The following is an 18,881-nucleotide window of genomic DNA, read 5'->3' on the forward strand; positions in this document are numbered from 1 at the left end:
TCGGATTGGCTTAGTATTGAGTTTTAGAACTTTAAGATCGTTGAATCCAGCAAATGATGCAGGTAATAGCGTAAAATTTTTCGCAGCAGAATTTATTGTTAAAACTTTTATATTAATATTCAGAAATGCATTTTCTTTAATTGATGAAATATTGTCGTCTGTTATCTCAAGTCTTGTAGGTTGCCAATTATCAATAAGATTTTTTACTAATTTCAGTTCCATGCTTGATGTTCTACAAATTTTAAAATAATAATATTGGCTGAAGTAACATACGTCATCATTTGGATCGATTAGACTTATTGATTTATTGGATGGACTGAATGCAATATCAGACTGCATATATTCCATATAAACAATGGTATTATCATTGAGACCCCACTTTGAACGATTAAAAGTCGAGAAATAATTGTCAAGTAGATTTAATGTATCAACATGTGACGTATTGAATGCATTATCAGCAATATCAACAATACGATTCTGTCTAAAATCAATAACTTTACATTTTATATTTTTAAAAATTCCTTCTTCAATAATGTCCAGCGAGTTGTAGCTCAAGTTGAGTAATGTTAATTTGTTACTCACAATTTCAAATGCTTCTTTATCAATTTTATTTATTGAATTATTACTCAAGTCAATAATTTCCAAGTTTCGGACATTAAATACATTTGAAGCTATATGAGTCAATTTATTATTTGATATGAAAGACACTTTTTTTAATTTCTTCAATACATTAAATGAACCAGATGAAATTAAAGTTAAATTGCTTTCTCGTATTGTAAGCTGTTGAAGATTTTTTAAACAATAAAATGATTGACGTGTTACTACTGTCATAGAACCACCAGTATATTGAAGTTCAAATATATTGAGAGAAGTATTTTGTCTTGTGAAATCGCAAATGTCGACATCTTGATGATTAACAAATTCCAATTTATGTAAATTCAAATGTTTATCCAGCAAATCATTGAGATATGATTGTGTTTCATTGGCCACTTGAATTTTCAGATATTTTAAATTATTTAAACCATAAAAAATATCAGTGTCCAGCAAAACAGAGGCTGAATTAATTTCCAAATTTTCCAATGCTGCTAAATTTGAAAATGCACGTGGTTCAATATGTAATTTTACATCAGCCAGATTGAGTTGTAATGATTTGATGGATGAAGATGATAATATATTTTCTAGTGCTTTATTTTGAAAGACGTTAACTTTTTCATTTGTTATTTCAATTTTATCAGGATGTTTTTCAATATTTGAATCGTTTTCTTTAAAAAATATCCAATTACCTGCTTCACAACTTTTGTAGGTTCCCATGATAGTTTTATGACAATAAATTGTGTTAGAAAAAACAAACGATATATGGAATAATAATAATTTAATTACTATCCACGAAATTCCACTATTATTCATTATGAAAATATATTGAATGAACCACTTGTTTTACTGACAATATGTTATCAGAGTTACTGCAGACATTAAGAGTTAATTTTTTCTTTTTATATCACTCCTCAACCAAAATTAATATTATAATCCCTTACATTTTTATTATCAGTATATTTTTTTAGCGTGGATACAATTTTAATGAAATTTACCGAATCCTTTCTTATCATCATATAAATATTTATTTAAGTTACTAATATTGGTTGATAAATGCTTTATTCAAACAACTATCATTCATTTAATTTTTTTTTTCTTTTTATATAAAATTTTTCCATATAAAAATCTAATTTGAATCTTGAATAACTTTTTAGTTGATTTTCGAATGAATAAAAAATTATCATCTATTTTAAACATTGAATATCATTATGTTATGTGATGAAATTTAGAAAAAAAATTTCAAGGTTTTTTTTTTGGTGAAACAGTTATCTTATGACTTGTATAAAAGTACACTTTGAATAAAAAAAAAAAAAAAAGATGAAATGTATTATAAATTATAATCGCAGACATGGAATTAATTATGTCGGTTAATTTTTTCATAATTTGTTACAACAGACTTTAATTAAATAATTCAAATAAATGGTGCTTTTTTTTTTTTTCACTGACCTGATTCTCATTTATCTTATCTCATTAACAAAAGCTCGTTATTTATTTTTCATAGAAATTAAATCATGACGTGACAATTGTGTTGCCAAGTGGTTTTATATTTTTCCTTATATAATTAACTTGATTTTTTTAAATTCTATCTACTTCATTGGCAAAAGATACTTATATAATCACAATATTAATTATGGTTTTGAATTGATTACATAAACGATTAAATATTATTGGTTCGTATATAAATATGATAAACAAGTAGTTAGATGATTAATATTTATTTTTCAATTAAATGCAATAGTAAGTTAGATTATTAGCAAGTATGATATTGGTATTTTAATTTACTTTATCCCAATCCTGGTGGACTGGAATTGTAATCAAAGCATTTGGACTCACATAATCCCGAATGATCACAAACTCTTGTTCGTTTTCCTGAACAGAATGATATGAAATACGATGGTTTTTTAACATGAACAAAAGTATATAAAGGAATCTTCCAGGCTTTCATTTTTACGTACATGATAAAATTATTAAATAAAAATATATCATGAATTTTTGTATCTTTAAATGCATCATCTTCAATGTGACTAATTTTGTTGTGTGATAGATCCAACTGACTGCATTTAAAACCTGCAAAAGTATCTTTTTTAATGAATGAAAATTCATTGTAACTTAAATTGAGAAGGTGTAGATTATTTTCACTGGATTTCATCAATGATTTATCATCGATTTCAATTATTTTATTATGATTTAGCTCGAGTGTGATTAAATTATTAAGACTATTGAAAATACCAGTAGAAATATGAGTTAATTTGTTGAATGCCAAGTATATATATTTGAGAACGGTCATTGAATCAAATACACCAGCTTCAATTGTCGTCAATTGTGTTTTTGATATTGACAATTTTTCCAAATTCCATAAACAAATTAATGAATTTGTTGGTAATGTAATTATTGAACCACCTGTATAATATAGCCCAGTAAGTGGCAGTGAATTCTCATTGGATATTGGATTATCACAAATATTAATTGAATCACTATTTAAAATTTCCAATACTCTTATACTTGGAACAGTTTTCAATACATTATTAATATATCGTAAAGGTGATTGTGGATTATATTTAATTTCAATACGAAGATAATTGAGTGATATTAATGGATCAAATAAATTTTCTTGAAGAGAAATTGGTCCAACATCTAATACTAAATTTTCTAATTTTTTTAAACCATCAAATGATTTTGGATGAACAATAAATTCACTTTTAATTGTTTTATGTATGATTAATGTTTTCAAATATAATTCAATATTTGAATTTTTGAATGCATATTTATTGATTGACGATATTTTATCTCCAATGAATTCAAGTTTGTTACTGGGTAACGTAAAAGAACTTGAAAATAAATTTTTCTCGGGATTTTGTAAGGAAACAGATGATAAAGATTTGTTCTTCATACAAATTTTGTATAATTTATAAATAACACAATGTGCTTCAATTTGAGAATCATCAATAAACCAAAATCGAGTGTTATTAAAAACACCACTATTATTATGGTAATAAAGATGATCAAGATGTATATCTTTAAATGCACTATTATCAATTTCAATAATTTTATTATAGGAAATATCCAATGCTTTTGTTTTCAATCCATAAAATGTTTCTTTTTTAATATGCGTTACCAAATTATAACTCAAGTCAAGCAATGATAAATTCAAATTCGTAAATACATTACTATCAATTGTTTGTATTTGATTTGATGATAATAATAAATATTTAATATTGACAAGACCGTCAAATGCAAAGGATTCAATCGTTTCTAGATTGCTATTAGTTACAGAAATCTGTTCAAGTTGCTTTAAACATGAAAAAGCAAGTTGTTTTAAATTTGTAAATTTTCCATATTCATAATAAAGACTTGGTAAATTAAAATGATCATTTGTGCATAAGTTTTTATCACAAATATCGACTTTATCTTCATGAGACAGTAATAAAGCTTCTAATAATTTAACATTTTTAAATAATTGACATGGAGGTATAGTGGATGATTCATCTACTGTAATTTCTAGAGATCTTAATGACGTTAGACAGTCAAAAATACTTGATTTGATTTCAATTGGCAGAGTATTGAGTTTAAGATATTCAAGTCTTTCCAATCCAGTAAATGAAGAAGGATATAAGGACAATATCGTAGCAAAAGAATTAATTATTAAAATTTTTATACTCAAATCCTGAAATGCATTCTCTTCAATTGATGAAATATTGTAGTCGGTTATTTCGAGTGTTGAAGGTTGCCAATTATCAATAAGATTTTTGACTAATTTAAGCTTCATGCTTGTTGTTTTACAAATTTGAAAATAATATAACTTACTGAAGTAACATATACTGTCATTGAAATTGATTAAATTTATTAATTTCACTGATTTATTTCCAAAATTATTATACGGATTTACGGCAGTATTATAATTTATATATTCATAATAAACAATTGTATCATCATTAAAACCCCACTTTAAATTATTAATAGTAAACAAATAATTATTGAATAGATAAATTTTATGGATATGTGAGGAATTAAATGCTCCATCAAGAATAGCAACAATTTGACTTTGTGTAAGATCAATAACATTGCATTTTATATTCTTAAAAGTTCCTTCTTTAATAATTTCCAATAAGTTGTAGCTCAAATTAAGTAATGCTAGTTTACCATCTTCTATTGTTAATGCTCCATTATCAATTTCATTTATTGAATTATTACTCAAGTCAATCACTTCTAGACTTCGAACAGTATTAAATACATTTGAGGCTATATGAGTCAGTTTATCATTTGATACGATAGATATTTTTTTTAACTTCTTCAATACATTAAATGCACCAGCTGAAATTAAAGTTAAATTGCTCTCTCGTATTGTAAGCTGTTGAAGATTTTTTAAACAATTAAATGATTGACGTGTTACTACTGTCATAGAACCACCAGTATATTGAAGTTCAAATATATTGAGAGAAGTATTTTGTCTTGTGAAATCGCAAATGTCGACATCTTGATGATTAACAAATTCCAATTTATGTAAATTTGGATGAGTATCCAGCAAATCATTGAGATATGATTGTGTTTCATTGGCCACTTGAATTTTCAGATATTTTAAATTATTTAAACTATAAAAAATATCAGTGTCCAACAAAACAGAGGCTGAATTAATTTCCAAATTTTCCAATGCTGCTAAATTTGAAAATGCACGTGGTTCAATTTGCAATTCAATGTCAGCCAAATTAAGTTGTAAATGTTTAATTGATGAAGATGATGGAGTATTTTTGAATGCATTATTTTGAAAGACGTTAACTTTTTTATTTGTTATTTCAATTTTATCAGGATATATTTTTATAGCCGAATCGCTGTCTCTAAAAAATGTCCAATTACCTGTCCTACAGTTTTTGTAGGTTCCCATCATTGTTCTATAACAATAATGTGTCTCCGAAAAAACCAACGATGATGGATATATTAATAATAATTTAATTATTATCCACATAATTCTATTAAAATTCATTGTGGATGTATATTACAATGAAGCACTGATTTTAAACTGTCATTACCCCGTGGATAAATTTCAAGTATATAATTTTTTTTAATTAATCGATTATGAAGTATCAAATGCGACGTAGCACAATGTTAAATGTGAAGTTACATCAGTCAAATGTCTGAATAGATGTTTCAAATTTATATTCACTTCTTTTTATACTTTCAACGTCTACCAAAAAATAATACATTTAATTTTTATCATTTTATTATCAGTTCATATATATAGAAATTCACCAAATTGTTCTTTTTATCATAAGACAAATATTCGTTTGAGTTGCAAAAAAATTGCTATATTTATTATTTACTTGTCGCTTCTTTTAAATTTAAGGCGAAGCAATACCTTTGGTTTCAAGTGAACCCTAACCTATATTTATCGATGGAGCAGACTGCTGCCCCATCTATGAGTCCCAAAAACAATTGGGCCCATACATCGGCGCAGCCGGTCAAATTTTTACCTTAAATCTATATAACCATGCTTTACAACATATAAGGTTTCATATATTTTAATTTGTTAAACAATATATGATATAGAACCCAATGTTTAAATAAAAAGAATTATAAGTTATATACAGTGTACATAAACAATCTTTCATACACACTAAAAAGAGTGCTAATAAATTTCTTATAAAATAGATAATAAATATAAGGCTGATTATAAAGTGGCATGCAAAAAAAATAATCACCACAAAATTATTACATGCATTTTACATTTTTGTTTAATCTAATTGAAATTACATGCATATTTAAATCATGCAATAATTTTTTCATTATTTAAAATGTCGAATTCAAAATGATTTTTCATTCTATAAACAGAAATAGATTACATATGCATACAATAACAAATTCTAATAACGTCTTGGATCGTTTTTTAATTACATCATTTTATATATTTTATATCATGCATATTTAATATATATATGCACATATAAACATATAAAATTATATATATTTAATCATATATGAATATTGAAGTAATTGGTCACTAGACTTTATTTTTTTTTCACAAGATTTGAGCTACATGCTAAATATAAAAGACCATGCAAAAATCATAACAGCTATTATCTTTAATGTTTTTTTAGAAATAACGTTTCACGTTTTACGTTATGGCAATTCTACAAACAAAAAAAAGTTTGTAAAAATTTGCCTTATAATATTCGTAATTATAAAAAATATTGATTATTACTATTGTAATTTTAATATTATTAATTAAAGAAATATAATGTATGTATATATGCATGCATATGTATACAATTACATTTTTTTTCAAAAAACCAAAACTTAGATCATTTTTTAATTACATCATGCAATATAATTTTATATCATGCATATTTAATATATATATGGCCATATAAACATATAAAATTATATATATTTAATCATATATAAATATTGAAATAATTAGCCATTTTTTAATTACATCATGCAATATAATTTTATATCATGCATATTTAATATATATATGCACATATAAACATATAAAATTATATATATTTAATCATATATAAATATTGAAATAATTGGTCAGTAGATTCTTTTTTTTTTTTTTGGCAAGATTTGAGTTACATGCTGAATATAAAAGACCACGCAAAAAACCTAACAACTATTTTTTTTAATGTTTTCTAGCAATAGCGTTTGACATTATATTCGTTTAGATTATGTGTTGATTAATATTTGTTAGTTGATATGACAATTGATAGAGAAAAAAAACTGGAGAAAGTAAGTGGTAGAATCCCGACAGATAGTTAAATAGGAATAGAGCTATATAAATAAACACTTTAATTTTTCACGTCAGTCACTTTATAAAGCGTTCAAAGTACAACTTCAATCCAGAAGAGACAAATCTGCAAAAAACAAAAGTCATGGCAACATTATTACTTTTAGTATTTTTTAATTTTAACATTTTTCCACTTACCCATGTACATATACTATACCAATCAATCTGGCTATTGCAGTGTGATTGACAAACATTTATATTAAGTAAACAATCAACAATTAAATAATTCTGACATTCCCAATCTATGATTTACACTTGTCAAAATATACTTGGTTATAATATTGTCTTTGCCAGACATATTTCATATTTCATATTGTTTGATTGCAACCGTTTGAAGTACATACATTCAGATATGTCAACAAACATTTCACATCTTTTAATAAATTAAGCGACTTTTTTTCATAACAAACATCCGCTTAAAAGGTTACTAGAAAATAAAATTATAAAATTATTGAATTAATTAAAGTTAAACTTGTACTAACTAAATTATACTTACCCAATATACTTGTACAAAATATATTGTACTAACAAAATATCAAAGCACATATGTCTTATTGTAATTTTTTTGGCAATTGAGCAAACTCAAATTATATATCAATATTAATATACGTTCACTAGTTATTAAACTTTTCACTGATTGGCACAGCATAAACTTTTAAAATCACTTTTTAAAAATTTTTTTTTAACAATAATTGTTTGTTTATTATAACTAGCTCGCACAATTATAACCTCACAAACATATACACCTATCAACGTTTATAAGGTCTAATCTATTTTGCACTATTGCACTGCGCACATCCTTGCACATTTTCTTTCTCTCTCTTTCTTCTGTTTTGGGCCTTAGTTACGGTGTCAACTGACATGTAATGGCAGATTTACACAGTGGAAATGAACTGAAAATATATTCAAATGTAGTGCCCTCTGTGCAAAATTTTCTGATGTAAACCAACATGTTGACATATATATGCACAGTGAAAACAAGTGAAAATGAGATGAAAATATAATTAAGTGCAGTGCCCACTGTACTGCAATATTTTTTAATTATTATATACGAATTTAATTTATTCAAATGATATATTGAATTAATCAATTAATAATAATAACAATCGTTTTCTTTACGTTTTTTATTTAACAATTAATTTTTATAAAAATAACATTCATATACACATACACATATATACGTATATACACACAATTACTTTTCGATTTTCAATTGCTTGATTTTGTAATATACAATCAAGCATGGATTCACTTTTTTGCCCGTATCTACATTTTCGGTTTTATGGAGAAGCATGTCATTAATAAAAACAAACCCATTATCTTTCATGCAATAACATGTGTAATGCCCAATTCCATCTCGTACAGGAGGATCATAATCAATTAAAAATTTTAATGCATAGTAATTACCACCAAGACTTAACTGTTGTGGAATGTCTTGGAGTGTTAGAGTCGTGAATACATTATCACTTCCTGATCTTACTGTTTCTAGGATAACCAAATCACCAAATACATGTCTTTTAACATATTCTTTTGAACATTCTTGACATTTTTTATGATCTCTTAGAACACGTTTATTAATGTAATGTGATAAGTCAGTAAGATCATCACTTGTTAAACATATGAAAATTATTGTCCGTTGAAATGACTCCATATCCTGACATTTATCAGGGCATACATAAGTTAAAAAGCTTGAACTCAAGCCTTCCAGCAATTTATTAATCATCTCTGGTGCATCTCCCTTCATATCATATGAGAAACAATTATTATTACTGTTATTATTGTCGTTATCGTTGATAAAATTTTCGTGTAAGAACATAATCCATTTTAATTCTTTTTCCTTTTTTTCACGAGCATTTACAATCTCTAAAAAAACCATAAAAAATGGATGATTATTTTTTTCAATAAATTGTTGAAACTCTCTATCTGCTGTATATGAAATCATAAGTCCGTGTATAAACGAGTTATATATACAAAGATTACGAAGTGTTACATCGGTATTTTGAATCCTGACGCTTATTAAATTATTAAAGTATTCATCAAGAGGAGGCATCATTGATATGCTTAATTTATGAAAACCTGTTTTTCGTTTTTTATGTACAATTTTTAATTTTCCAACCAGTGATCTTTTTTTGTGTTCTACATGATTCTGGCTCATTGATGTGACATATTTCTCTGGTACACGAATTTCTTTGTTCCGCATCGTTCGGCTGTCAACGAGCTCTGGGAGATACCATTCTTCAAAAAATTCTGTCAAGTACTTGATGATATTGACTTCCCAAAACTTATTATCTTTTTCAACTCTAATACTATGTATACCAGTTGCAGTATATACTGCGAAAATACAATATTGACGTCTTGTTATATGCAGCTGGCCTTGAACTTGATAGTAATGAGGGTGATTCTCGTTCATTTTGGTTAGGTCTGTTTTTTCTTTTTTTTTATTACCGTTCTTGAAAAAACGCTCGTACGATGGTTTACCAAGAATAGTTAAACGGCAGTCGAAATCTTGGTGATTCGCATACTTTTCAAAATCTGCGGCAAGTGCTTTGACTTCAACAATGCCATCATCATCAATTAAGCCATCTGGACTTGCACCAATATATGAGTACTCTGGATCAATAAAAAGGCCAGATTTATTTATTTTTTTTCCAATTTTTTTCTCTAGCTGTTCAATTGCATCTTTTTCTTTTTCTACGCCTATCATTGTGTGGACAGTTTTAATTTGATGATGATTATAAATTTGTTTTACTCGATTTTGTAGTACAGAAATTGTTCCCTTTTTCATCGCTGTACATATTGCCTGCATCTTAGACGCAGTAATCATTTTTTGACGTAGTTCATGCCATTTCGCACATTTTGATTGACCTAAAGTTTCTTCAAATATTTTGTTACGATTTAGCTGATTGGTTTCCAAGTCTAATAAAAGTTTTTTTTTTTTTAAATCAAACATTGGCTTTTCCATGTCAGGCTTAGAGGCATTTGGACCATAGTCTTCATCTGGACCATCCCAAGCCAGCCTTTGTGTTTCATGCTGATTTCGATATTCTCGGACAGCCTCCCGGTGATTTTGTCTCGTTTTTTCCATTTTAGTAATTACTTGAGGAACCGACTTTGCGCAATACTCTATAATTTTAGATAAAATATTTTGACCATTGTATTGTACCACTGTACATAAAGCTCGAAGCTTGTAACAATTAGATTTAGTAAAATTTATACGTTTGCCACCAATCAATTTATTCAAAACCGAGTTGAAGCCCTCAGCAGGATTATTCGTCTGGTCTTCTAAAGGCTATCAGCATGGTTTGATAAAATTCAACAGCTCTTTGAATTGGATACAACATTCCATTCTTACTAAGGATTTCTATACAATCACATTTAAAATTTTTCACAGTCTTTGGTACCGGGAAGACAGTTTTCATGTTTACCAAAAATGATTTCGTTACGCTTTTTATATCGTTTATAAGATTCATAATTTTTTCTTCACGTGGTACATCTGAATTGATATGCTTTGCCATTGCGTCCTCTATTACCCTTCGCATACTTAATCCTGTGCTTTTAATATAGGCTCGTAAGTCTCCTACATAACACACTGACTTAGGGGGAGGATACAACATTGGCATGATAGACACTGCATCAAGCTTTTTACATAAATTTCTAAATAAATGGTTTTTGCATTCAATTTTTTTTACATCAACATTCCATTTTTGATAAGGATTCTCATTTTTAATTTTGTCCATCACACTACTATCACCATCGCAGATAAGAGTTTCATAGATTAAATTAAATTTCTCTACACTGGACAAAAAACCATCAAGAACACCAGCTGGTTCCATCCCTGTTGAAGTACCGCTCCAGTTATGTACACATGGATGAAGTCGTACTATTTTTTCTTTCTCAGTAACAGCTCGTTCACACGTTGCACATGTTTTATTATATACTTTGCAATGAATAACTTTACCTGTGCGTGCACCTATTATTATTGCTGTTCCAGAAAGCGCATTATATCCACCATTTCGGTAGCTCCTTTTACTCCATTGCATATCACTAATAACAGCTATTTTAGCATATTTTCCACAAGGAGTTACGTTACCAACTTCAGCAGCTAACCTGAACTCTTCCTCAGCAGCTTCTTTCATTACTTCATCAGACAATGATTCAATATATTTTCCAATTTTAGTGCGATGCTTTATGTAAATTTTTTCCGTCATAATACGTATATTTAATGAAGCAAATATTTCCTCCAAAGTTGAATAACCAATACCTGAAGTCAATGTTCCTACCACTGCAGCTGTATGCAACTCAAGGCCAAAAGTTGATACATAAGGCATTGTCCAAATTTTTTCTTGATGCCCACATGTGGAACATTCAAGTAATAACCTGTCCCTCAATCCCATATCTCTTCGTCCAATGATACGAACTTCATTTAATCCACTTGAACAGAAATGAGGAATATTAGATGGTTTTAACCCTTTTTCATGTCGCCGAAATTTGGCACGGATTTCACCATACAAATAATCAATGTTTACTATGTTGTTTCTATCTGCATCAAAATTTTTTATTGAGTAGTCATTGTTATTGATTGAATCAACCTCTTCATCATTGTCAACTGATGATAAATACCCACTTTCATTTAGTGAAGAATTTATTGAATAACTATGATCATTATAATCATTATATGACAAGTGACATGAGTTGAGATCCTTCCTGTCATTTTCGCTCTCGACAAAATAATTATTATTTTCAAGAACTGAGCTTGAGTTTTGCTCAATTTTCCCGGAATATGCTGTTTTTGGAATTTCTGAAATTGATTTTAATTTTTAATAAAGTTACTAAAATGCCAAAGTCATTTATATGACTTCAAGGCATTGAAATCACTGATTTCATATGACTTCAAGACATTGAAATCACTGATTTCGTATGAATTCAAGGTACTGAAATCACTGATTCAAATGAATTTAAAATACTAAAACGATTTTTACCATTTCTTAAGACTTCATCATGATTGATAATTTCTGGAGTTTTTTTAGTTTGATCATATTGTAAATAAATTTTGGAATCTTCAAGTTCTTCGGGTCCAAGTGAACTTCGTTCATGGCATGCTATAGGAATGTCCAATATTTTTTTGTCTTTTTCTACTGGCATCAGTTCTTTGATATGAACATCAATATTTGTCTGTAATAAATTGAAGATGTATAAATTCAATGTCAGATAAATTTAAAGAAAGATTTATTATATAAATTTGACCCCTACGGAAATATTTTATAAAATTTTTATAAAAATTTTATAAAAAATGTGCAAACTTGTTAAGAAGTTTTTATAAAATTCTTATAAATTTTCATAAAATTTTTATTTTAATTATGCCGTGATTTTTGAAAAATTAACTCAAATTTTAATGGAAAAAAAAAAAATTTAATCTTTCGTCGGGATTTGAACCCGGGTCTATCAGCTTGTGGGGCAAGTACTTTACCTCGAAGCCAGAAATCTTATGATAGATATAAAATTTTTTTACTTTGCTGTTTTATTCCCGATTTTATCTTTCTTTCTCATACAAATATGAACAAAGAGTTGATAAAATTAAAATTTTTTATATTTGCATGAAAGTTAATAATAGAAATGTGATTAAACAGCAAAGTAAAAGAATTTAGTATAGTCATATTCTTATGTATATTTTCACAATTATCTATCATAAGATTTCTGGCTTCGACGTAAAGTACTTGCCTCACAAGCAGAAAGACCCGGGTTCAAATCCCGACGAAAGATTAATTTTTTTTTTATTTATTTACAAAATTTTTATATAATTAAAACAAAAACTTTTCAACAAGTTTGGCCATTTTTTATTTCTGAGGAGGCGATGCAGTGAGCAAACGTTTGGGCTCCAGATTTTTCAAGTGACAAGCATTTTGTTTAAAAAATTTGTATATTCTTCTATATATATGTATATATATTTACCTGAGGAGGAGGTGTTTCAGCTGGCTTTTTTGGTAGGACACTTGTTGATTTTAGACGTCTGAAAATTAAAATTGTTTTTTTTTTTTTGAAAATTTGAATAAAAAAATCTATAAATTTTAAAATGAAGTTATTAAAAATTATTTTTCATTAGAACAGGCTATTTATAATCAATATAATAGTAATGACATATTTTTTAGTATTTCTAAAACTGACCAATGTTTATTATATAATGTAGCATTTTATGAAAATGAAGTATCAAATTAAAAAAAATTATTAATATTACATCATATTTCACACTTACCGTATACGAGCACTTAGCTTTCTAGAATGTGTTTTTTTTTTGTTATGAATATTTGATATTATCTTTTATCATAATAACAGGAAAAAATAATAATTTTTTTTTCTTTGAAGTTATATTATGTTGAACAAATAATTATATGTATTAATTTTGAATATATATTTATTGAAACAATTAAATATCCTACTAAAATGTTCTCACGTAAATTGATTTACATTTTACCGTTATAGATGAGAACGAGGAAAAAGAGTAAATAAGAAAATTTTTTTTTTCTTCTTCTACTTGTAGGCGTATGCATGCGTCTACACAAATATGGTGTATATATGTGTGTAAAGATCTACGAAAAAAAAGTTAGTTTTCCCTATAGTTTTTAATTCTTCTGTGCAAAACCGGAATCGTAAGGTTGTCGGGCCAATGTCAATGACTTAAAAGAATATGTGATGACACACAATTCAATAGGTTTCACATCATGTTTAGGCCCCTAGAGACCTGGGCACCGATGCAAATTGATTGTTTGGCTTTTCTATCCGTTTTCTTTTTTCTCTTATTCATTGTAAGATAAATGAAGAAGTCTACATGTATTCTATGAAGAAGAAAACTTTCAATGTGCACATATTGAAAAAAGGTGAAATATTGAAAAAAAATACATATATTTTTCAAAGAAAAATACACGAATGTATTATTTCAATTTTAATATTATAATATTTTAATTTACTAGCAACTTAGTTATGCCTTTTCAAATATTTTTTAGCCGTTGATTAACAGAAATACTAACATAAGAATATCAATTCCAAAATCGGATAGAAGTTTTAATAAAAAAAAACATTTTTTTTTACTTTGTATTTTTATTAATATTTTCATTAACTGTATAATATTTTTAATTGAAAAAAAAATCAAAAAATTAAAAATTCATTTCATAGTGAACTCATACCTAATAACAATAATAAAAAAACAAGTGACAACGTTTTAATTTACAATACTTTATTTTTATTGTTAATGTACAATGTTCTGCTTTTTAAAATAAAAAAAAAATTATTTAAAAATATTTATATTTAAAGGCACCATGCAATTATTAATAAAAATGTGTAATTAACAATTATCCAAAAATCTATATTTTTGAATAATTTTTTTTTATTCAGAAGAGTTTTTTTTATCAAAAAAAAAAAAAAATTCTATGAATATTACTTTGTTATTTCTATCGGGGTACATATTTTGTACCCCAAATTTGTTCTTTTGGGTACAAACAGGTACAAATTAGCCCAGATCTATCTCTCTAAGACAATATTTTAGGGGGGGTAAGTCAAATAAGTTTTTTTTTTTTAACCATCCGTTTTCGCGTAATTAATTTTTAAAGTTGTATATTTTTTGATTAAAGCGTTTCCCCTCACGAGTCCCCACTCAAAACTCTCCTGCGCGACCGCGATAGATATAAAAAAAGAGATAGTTTTATTTTGACCCGACGTTACCCGACGCTACTCGACTGTACCCGACTCGACGCACTAGAAAAAGTGTATAAATTTGATAATTTTAAGTTATTAAATTGTTTAAACAATTCAATCTTGGGATATTTACAAAAAAAAAAAATTGTTATGTATAGTATACAATATGTAGATTATTATAAAATAAATAGATTTTTGTGTCTTGCCTTTATAACAATAAATATTTACATAAACGCAAATTAAAAAAAAAACTTGATAATTCAAAGATTTTTATTTGTTTATGCAAATATTAATTGTTTATTAGGCAAAACACAAAAATTTATCTATTTTATAATAATCTACACATTTTCTACTATATATTACAATTTTTTTTTTCGCGAAAAAACCACCCCTTTTTCCCCAAAAATAATTACGCGTCGCGAAAAGAATTGAAAATAAAAATATTTTTGTCCGTGAAATATCGAATAACTTTTTTAATAATTGACCGAAAAATAAAATAAAAACGGGAAAATTTTCTTTAATTGTAGTACATCAATTTTGATATATAGCATTTTCGCGAAATAACTACCCCTTTTCCACCAAAAGTAATTACGCGTCGCGAAAAGAATAGAAAAAAAAATATTTTGATCGGAGAAATATCGAATAACTTTCTCGATAATCGACGGAAAAATAAAATAAAAACGGGAAAATTTTCTTTGATTGTAGTACTTTAATTTCGTTGCAGGGCATTTTCACGAAAAAACCACCCCTTTTCCCCCAAAAATAATTACGCGTCGCGAAAAGAATTGAAAATAAAAATATTTTTGTCCGTGAAATATAGAATAACTCTTTAAATAATTGACCGAAAAATAAAATAAAAACGGGGAAATTTCCTTTAATTGTAGTACTTTAATTTCGTTGTAGGGTATTTTCACGAAAAAACCACCCTTTTTCCCTCAAAAATAATTACGGGCCGCGAGAAAATAGAAATAGCAATTTTATTATGCGCATACGATAGTCCATTTAATTTATAATATGACGAAAAAAAAATTTTCAAAATCGATGCATTTTTGAATGGTCGGGCTATTTGTTAAGATTCTTTTTTTATTAACAATTGCTTTTGTTGTTAGTCCGAGCCGACGACGCGAGAATTGAGAGAATTGATAGAAATCGAATTTAAAAATTTATGTCACTAATACTTTCACGGTGCGTGTAAATACAACAGCTGTGCGTGTGTGTGTGCGTCGAGTCGGGTACAGTCGAGTAGCGTCGGGTAACGTCGGGTCAAAATAAAACTATCTCTTTTTTTTTATATATCTATTGCGGTCGCGCAGGAGAGTTTTGAGTGGGGACTCGTGAGGGGAAACGCGTTAATCAAAAAATATAAAACTTTAAAAATTAATTACGCGAAAACGGATGGTTAAAAAAAAAAAACTTATTTGACTTACCCCCCCTAAAATATTATTCTCTACAACTTTTATTTGAAACATTTTTATCTAATTCTAACAGGGATCGCGGAATCAATTATTTTATTTTTAATTAATTTTTTTTAACCCTTTCCCGGGGGGATAGAATTTTTTAAATATTTTTATTGAAATCAGAAGGGTCGAATTTAGTTATAATAATTTTTTTATAAAAATGGAACCAAATTTTTTAAAATGTTCATTTAAAAGGGATCTTTCCTGGATCAAACTGACTTTCTATTTTGGAAATAAAACATCGAAATACGTTGTTTATTAAAATAGATATGCAATTAGTCATTAACATTTTGGAGTAAATATTTTCTACGTTGTTATTATCAAAGAACAAATTTCGGGCTTGATGGTACAAATAAGTAAAAATTATTTTGGGTCTGTAGCAATTTTTTTCCCCCTCAAGTCATCTGGAAAATTCCACCCTTTAATTAAAATAATTGAGGTACAAAATAGTACAAATCAAGCACTTCTAATTATATTAGTATCCTAGAAAATTTTTCAGACATATGCAAGCTAGGTTCACGCACCTGATTTTAAACACGTTTTTAGTGCCCTCTAGTAGTTCCAAATATCATAGCATCAACAAAGCAGTGCATGATAAAGAAGCAAAAAAACTAAATGATTATTAAAAAAAACAATAAAAATTTTTTCAACAATTACAATTTTTAAGATAATCAGCCCATCGGCCATATTATTCTAAGTTCTCCTGCAAATTTTGGAAACTGAGAATGCATTTTTGAATGAAAACGGGTCAATCGCGTTTTTATAGAAAACTGTAATTTATTAATAACTTTTTTTTGTTATTAACAATTTTTGAGACAATCAGCCCATCGGCCATGCAATTTTATATTGACCTTTAAAATTTCATGCCTCTAAGTTCAATATTAAAAGAGTTTGGGCGATTCTTGTGAAACGCTTTTTTCAAAGGTATTGCTTCGCCTTAAGACAACTTACTTGTTATCGCCAAGAGGCAACAGTACAGCTTATTTTGAATTATACCAAATAAATATTAAAAAAATTAAACATTCAACTGAAGAGAGATTTTTTACCTATACTTAGTAACAATAGAATTATAAAAGTAACATTTTATTCAGAAAATAATTATGAGCTCTCCCTATAATTTAAATACAATTACGTATTTTTTATGTTTTTGATACATTAAAATCTCCTGATTCTGTAGACTGTCTTTTTCCATCTTTAGTAGTATATACTCAACATTGAATATCGCAACGTTTTTAACAGTGATACTTCCACTTCTAGCCAATGCAGTTGCAATCACACAAAATAACACGAATATTTTCATTAAATATTGCATTTTTTTAATGTTATTAATTTTTGTTTTTTAACGACAAAAAATATCTGAAAAGAATAGAAAAAACATTATATTAATATTAATCCATTTATTTTATTTAACATTTAAATATTAAAATTTATAACATTATATAAAATTAAAATAAATTATTTATCAATAACATTGACACATCAATTAAATTATATTTTAATATCTATTATTGATATTATATAATTTATAATATTTATTTATATACACAACGATGCACGGAAAAAAATTTTTAGCTGCAGCAACGAGCTGGATAGCTGTCTCTCCTATCCACGGCTAACTAACCTTTGGATAGTTAGCAGAGGATTGTTATTTTGGCAATCCACATTTGACAGGTTACTATTCTTGTGAAAACAGCGTGCCTACTCGTTACATTAGCTACACTTTGGATAGCTGTGGTAGCTATCCAAAGCCTGACAAGCTGGTATCGCTGTAGTAGCTATTTAGGATTGCGTATATGCATAACTATAAGTATATAGACATACGAAGTACAAACAATATATTAATGTACATTTACTAATTTTTAAAATTATTATCTAATTAATTTTATACTAAATTTGATGCACCAAATAAACGCCAACTTGAATACAAAATCTTATGCTAAATTTTTAATAACTATATGGATTATTTTAGTCATTGTTAATAATAATTTGGTGGATCTGTCAAAAAAGAGAGGTTATGAACACAACAGCTGTTGACATTGAGATTATGTCGAATCTGACGAGTTGGTTAGCCACGCTAGCTATCCAGTCGGCTGGAATAACTAACCGATTGTCTTTTTAATATATCGGGCTTGATTATTAAATCAACTATCCTTTTTTAACTATCCAAACGCCTCGTGACTGCAGCTAAAAATTTTTTTCCGTGTGATGAATGATATTGAACAATAAGGAAGAAAATGAATTTTAAATCTATACCGCAGAAGGCGCACGTAGGGTATACCTCGAGATAGTTCATGAAATGTATACATGCAATTCACAATTACACATTGCAATGAAGATAAAATAATATGTTTGTACAATAA

The 18,881-nt window shown here is 27.4% G+C and overlaps 1 protein-coding gene and 1 long non-coding RNA gene across 2 annotated transcripts; both read right to left on the reverse strand.

Annotated features, from left to right (window-relative positions):
- Positions 1-190: 190 nt before the first annotated feature.
- Positions 191-4,360, reverse strand: LOC122847800 (carboxypeptidase N subunit 2-like). Its single transcript, XM_044145656.1, has 4 exons — positions 4,252-4,360; positions 2,824-3,243; positions 274-671; positions 191-232 (listed from the first exon to the last, which is right to left on the reverse strand). The coding sequence occupies exons 1-4, from the start codon at positions 4,358-4,360 to the stop codon at positions 191-193; spliced, it is 969 nt and encodes a 322-aa protein (XP_044001591.1).
- Positions 4,361-5,926: 1,566 nt separating this feature from the next.
- LOC122860714 lies at positions 5,927-7,796 on the reverse strand. Its single transcript, XR_006374451.1, has 2 exons — positions 7,517-7,796; positions 5,927-7,445 (listed from the first exon to the last, which is right to left on the reverse strand). It is a non-coding gene; the product is annotated as an uncharacterized LOC122860714 (long non-coding RNA).
- Positions 7,797-18,881: the final 11,085 nt, after the last annotated feature.

This window comes from Aphidius gifuensis, linkage group LG1 (assembly GCF_014905175.1).
Source record: "Aphidius gifuensis isolate YNYX2018 linkage group LG1, ASM1490517v1, whole genome shotgun sequence".
Taxonomy (NCBI): domain Eukaryota; kingdom Metazoa; phylum Arthropoda; class Insecta; order Hymenoptera; family Braconidae; genus Aphidius; species Aphidius gifuensis.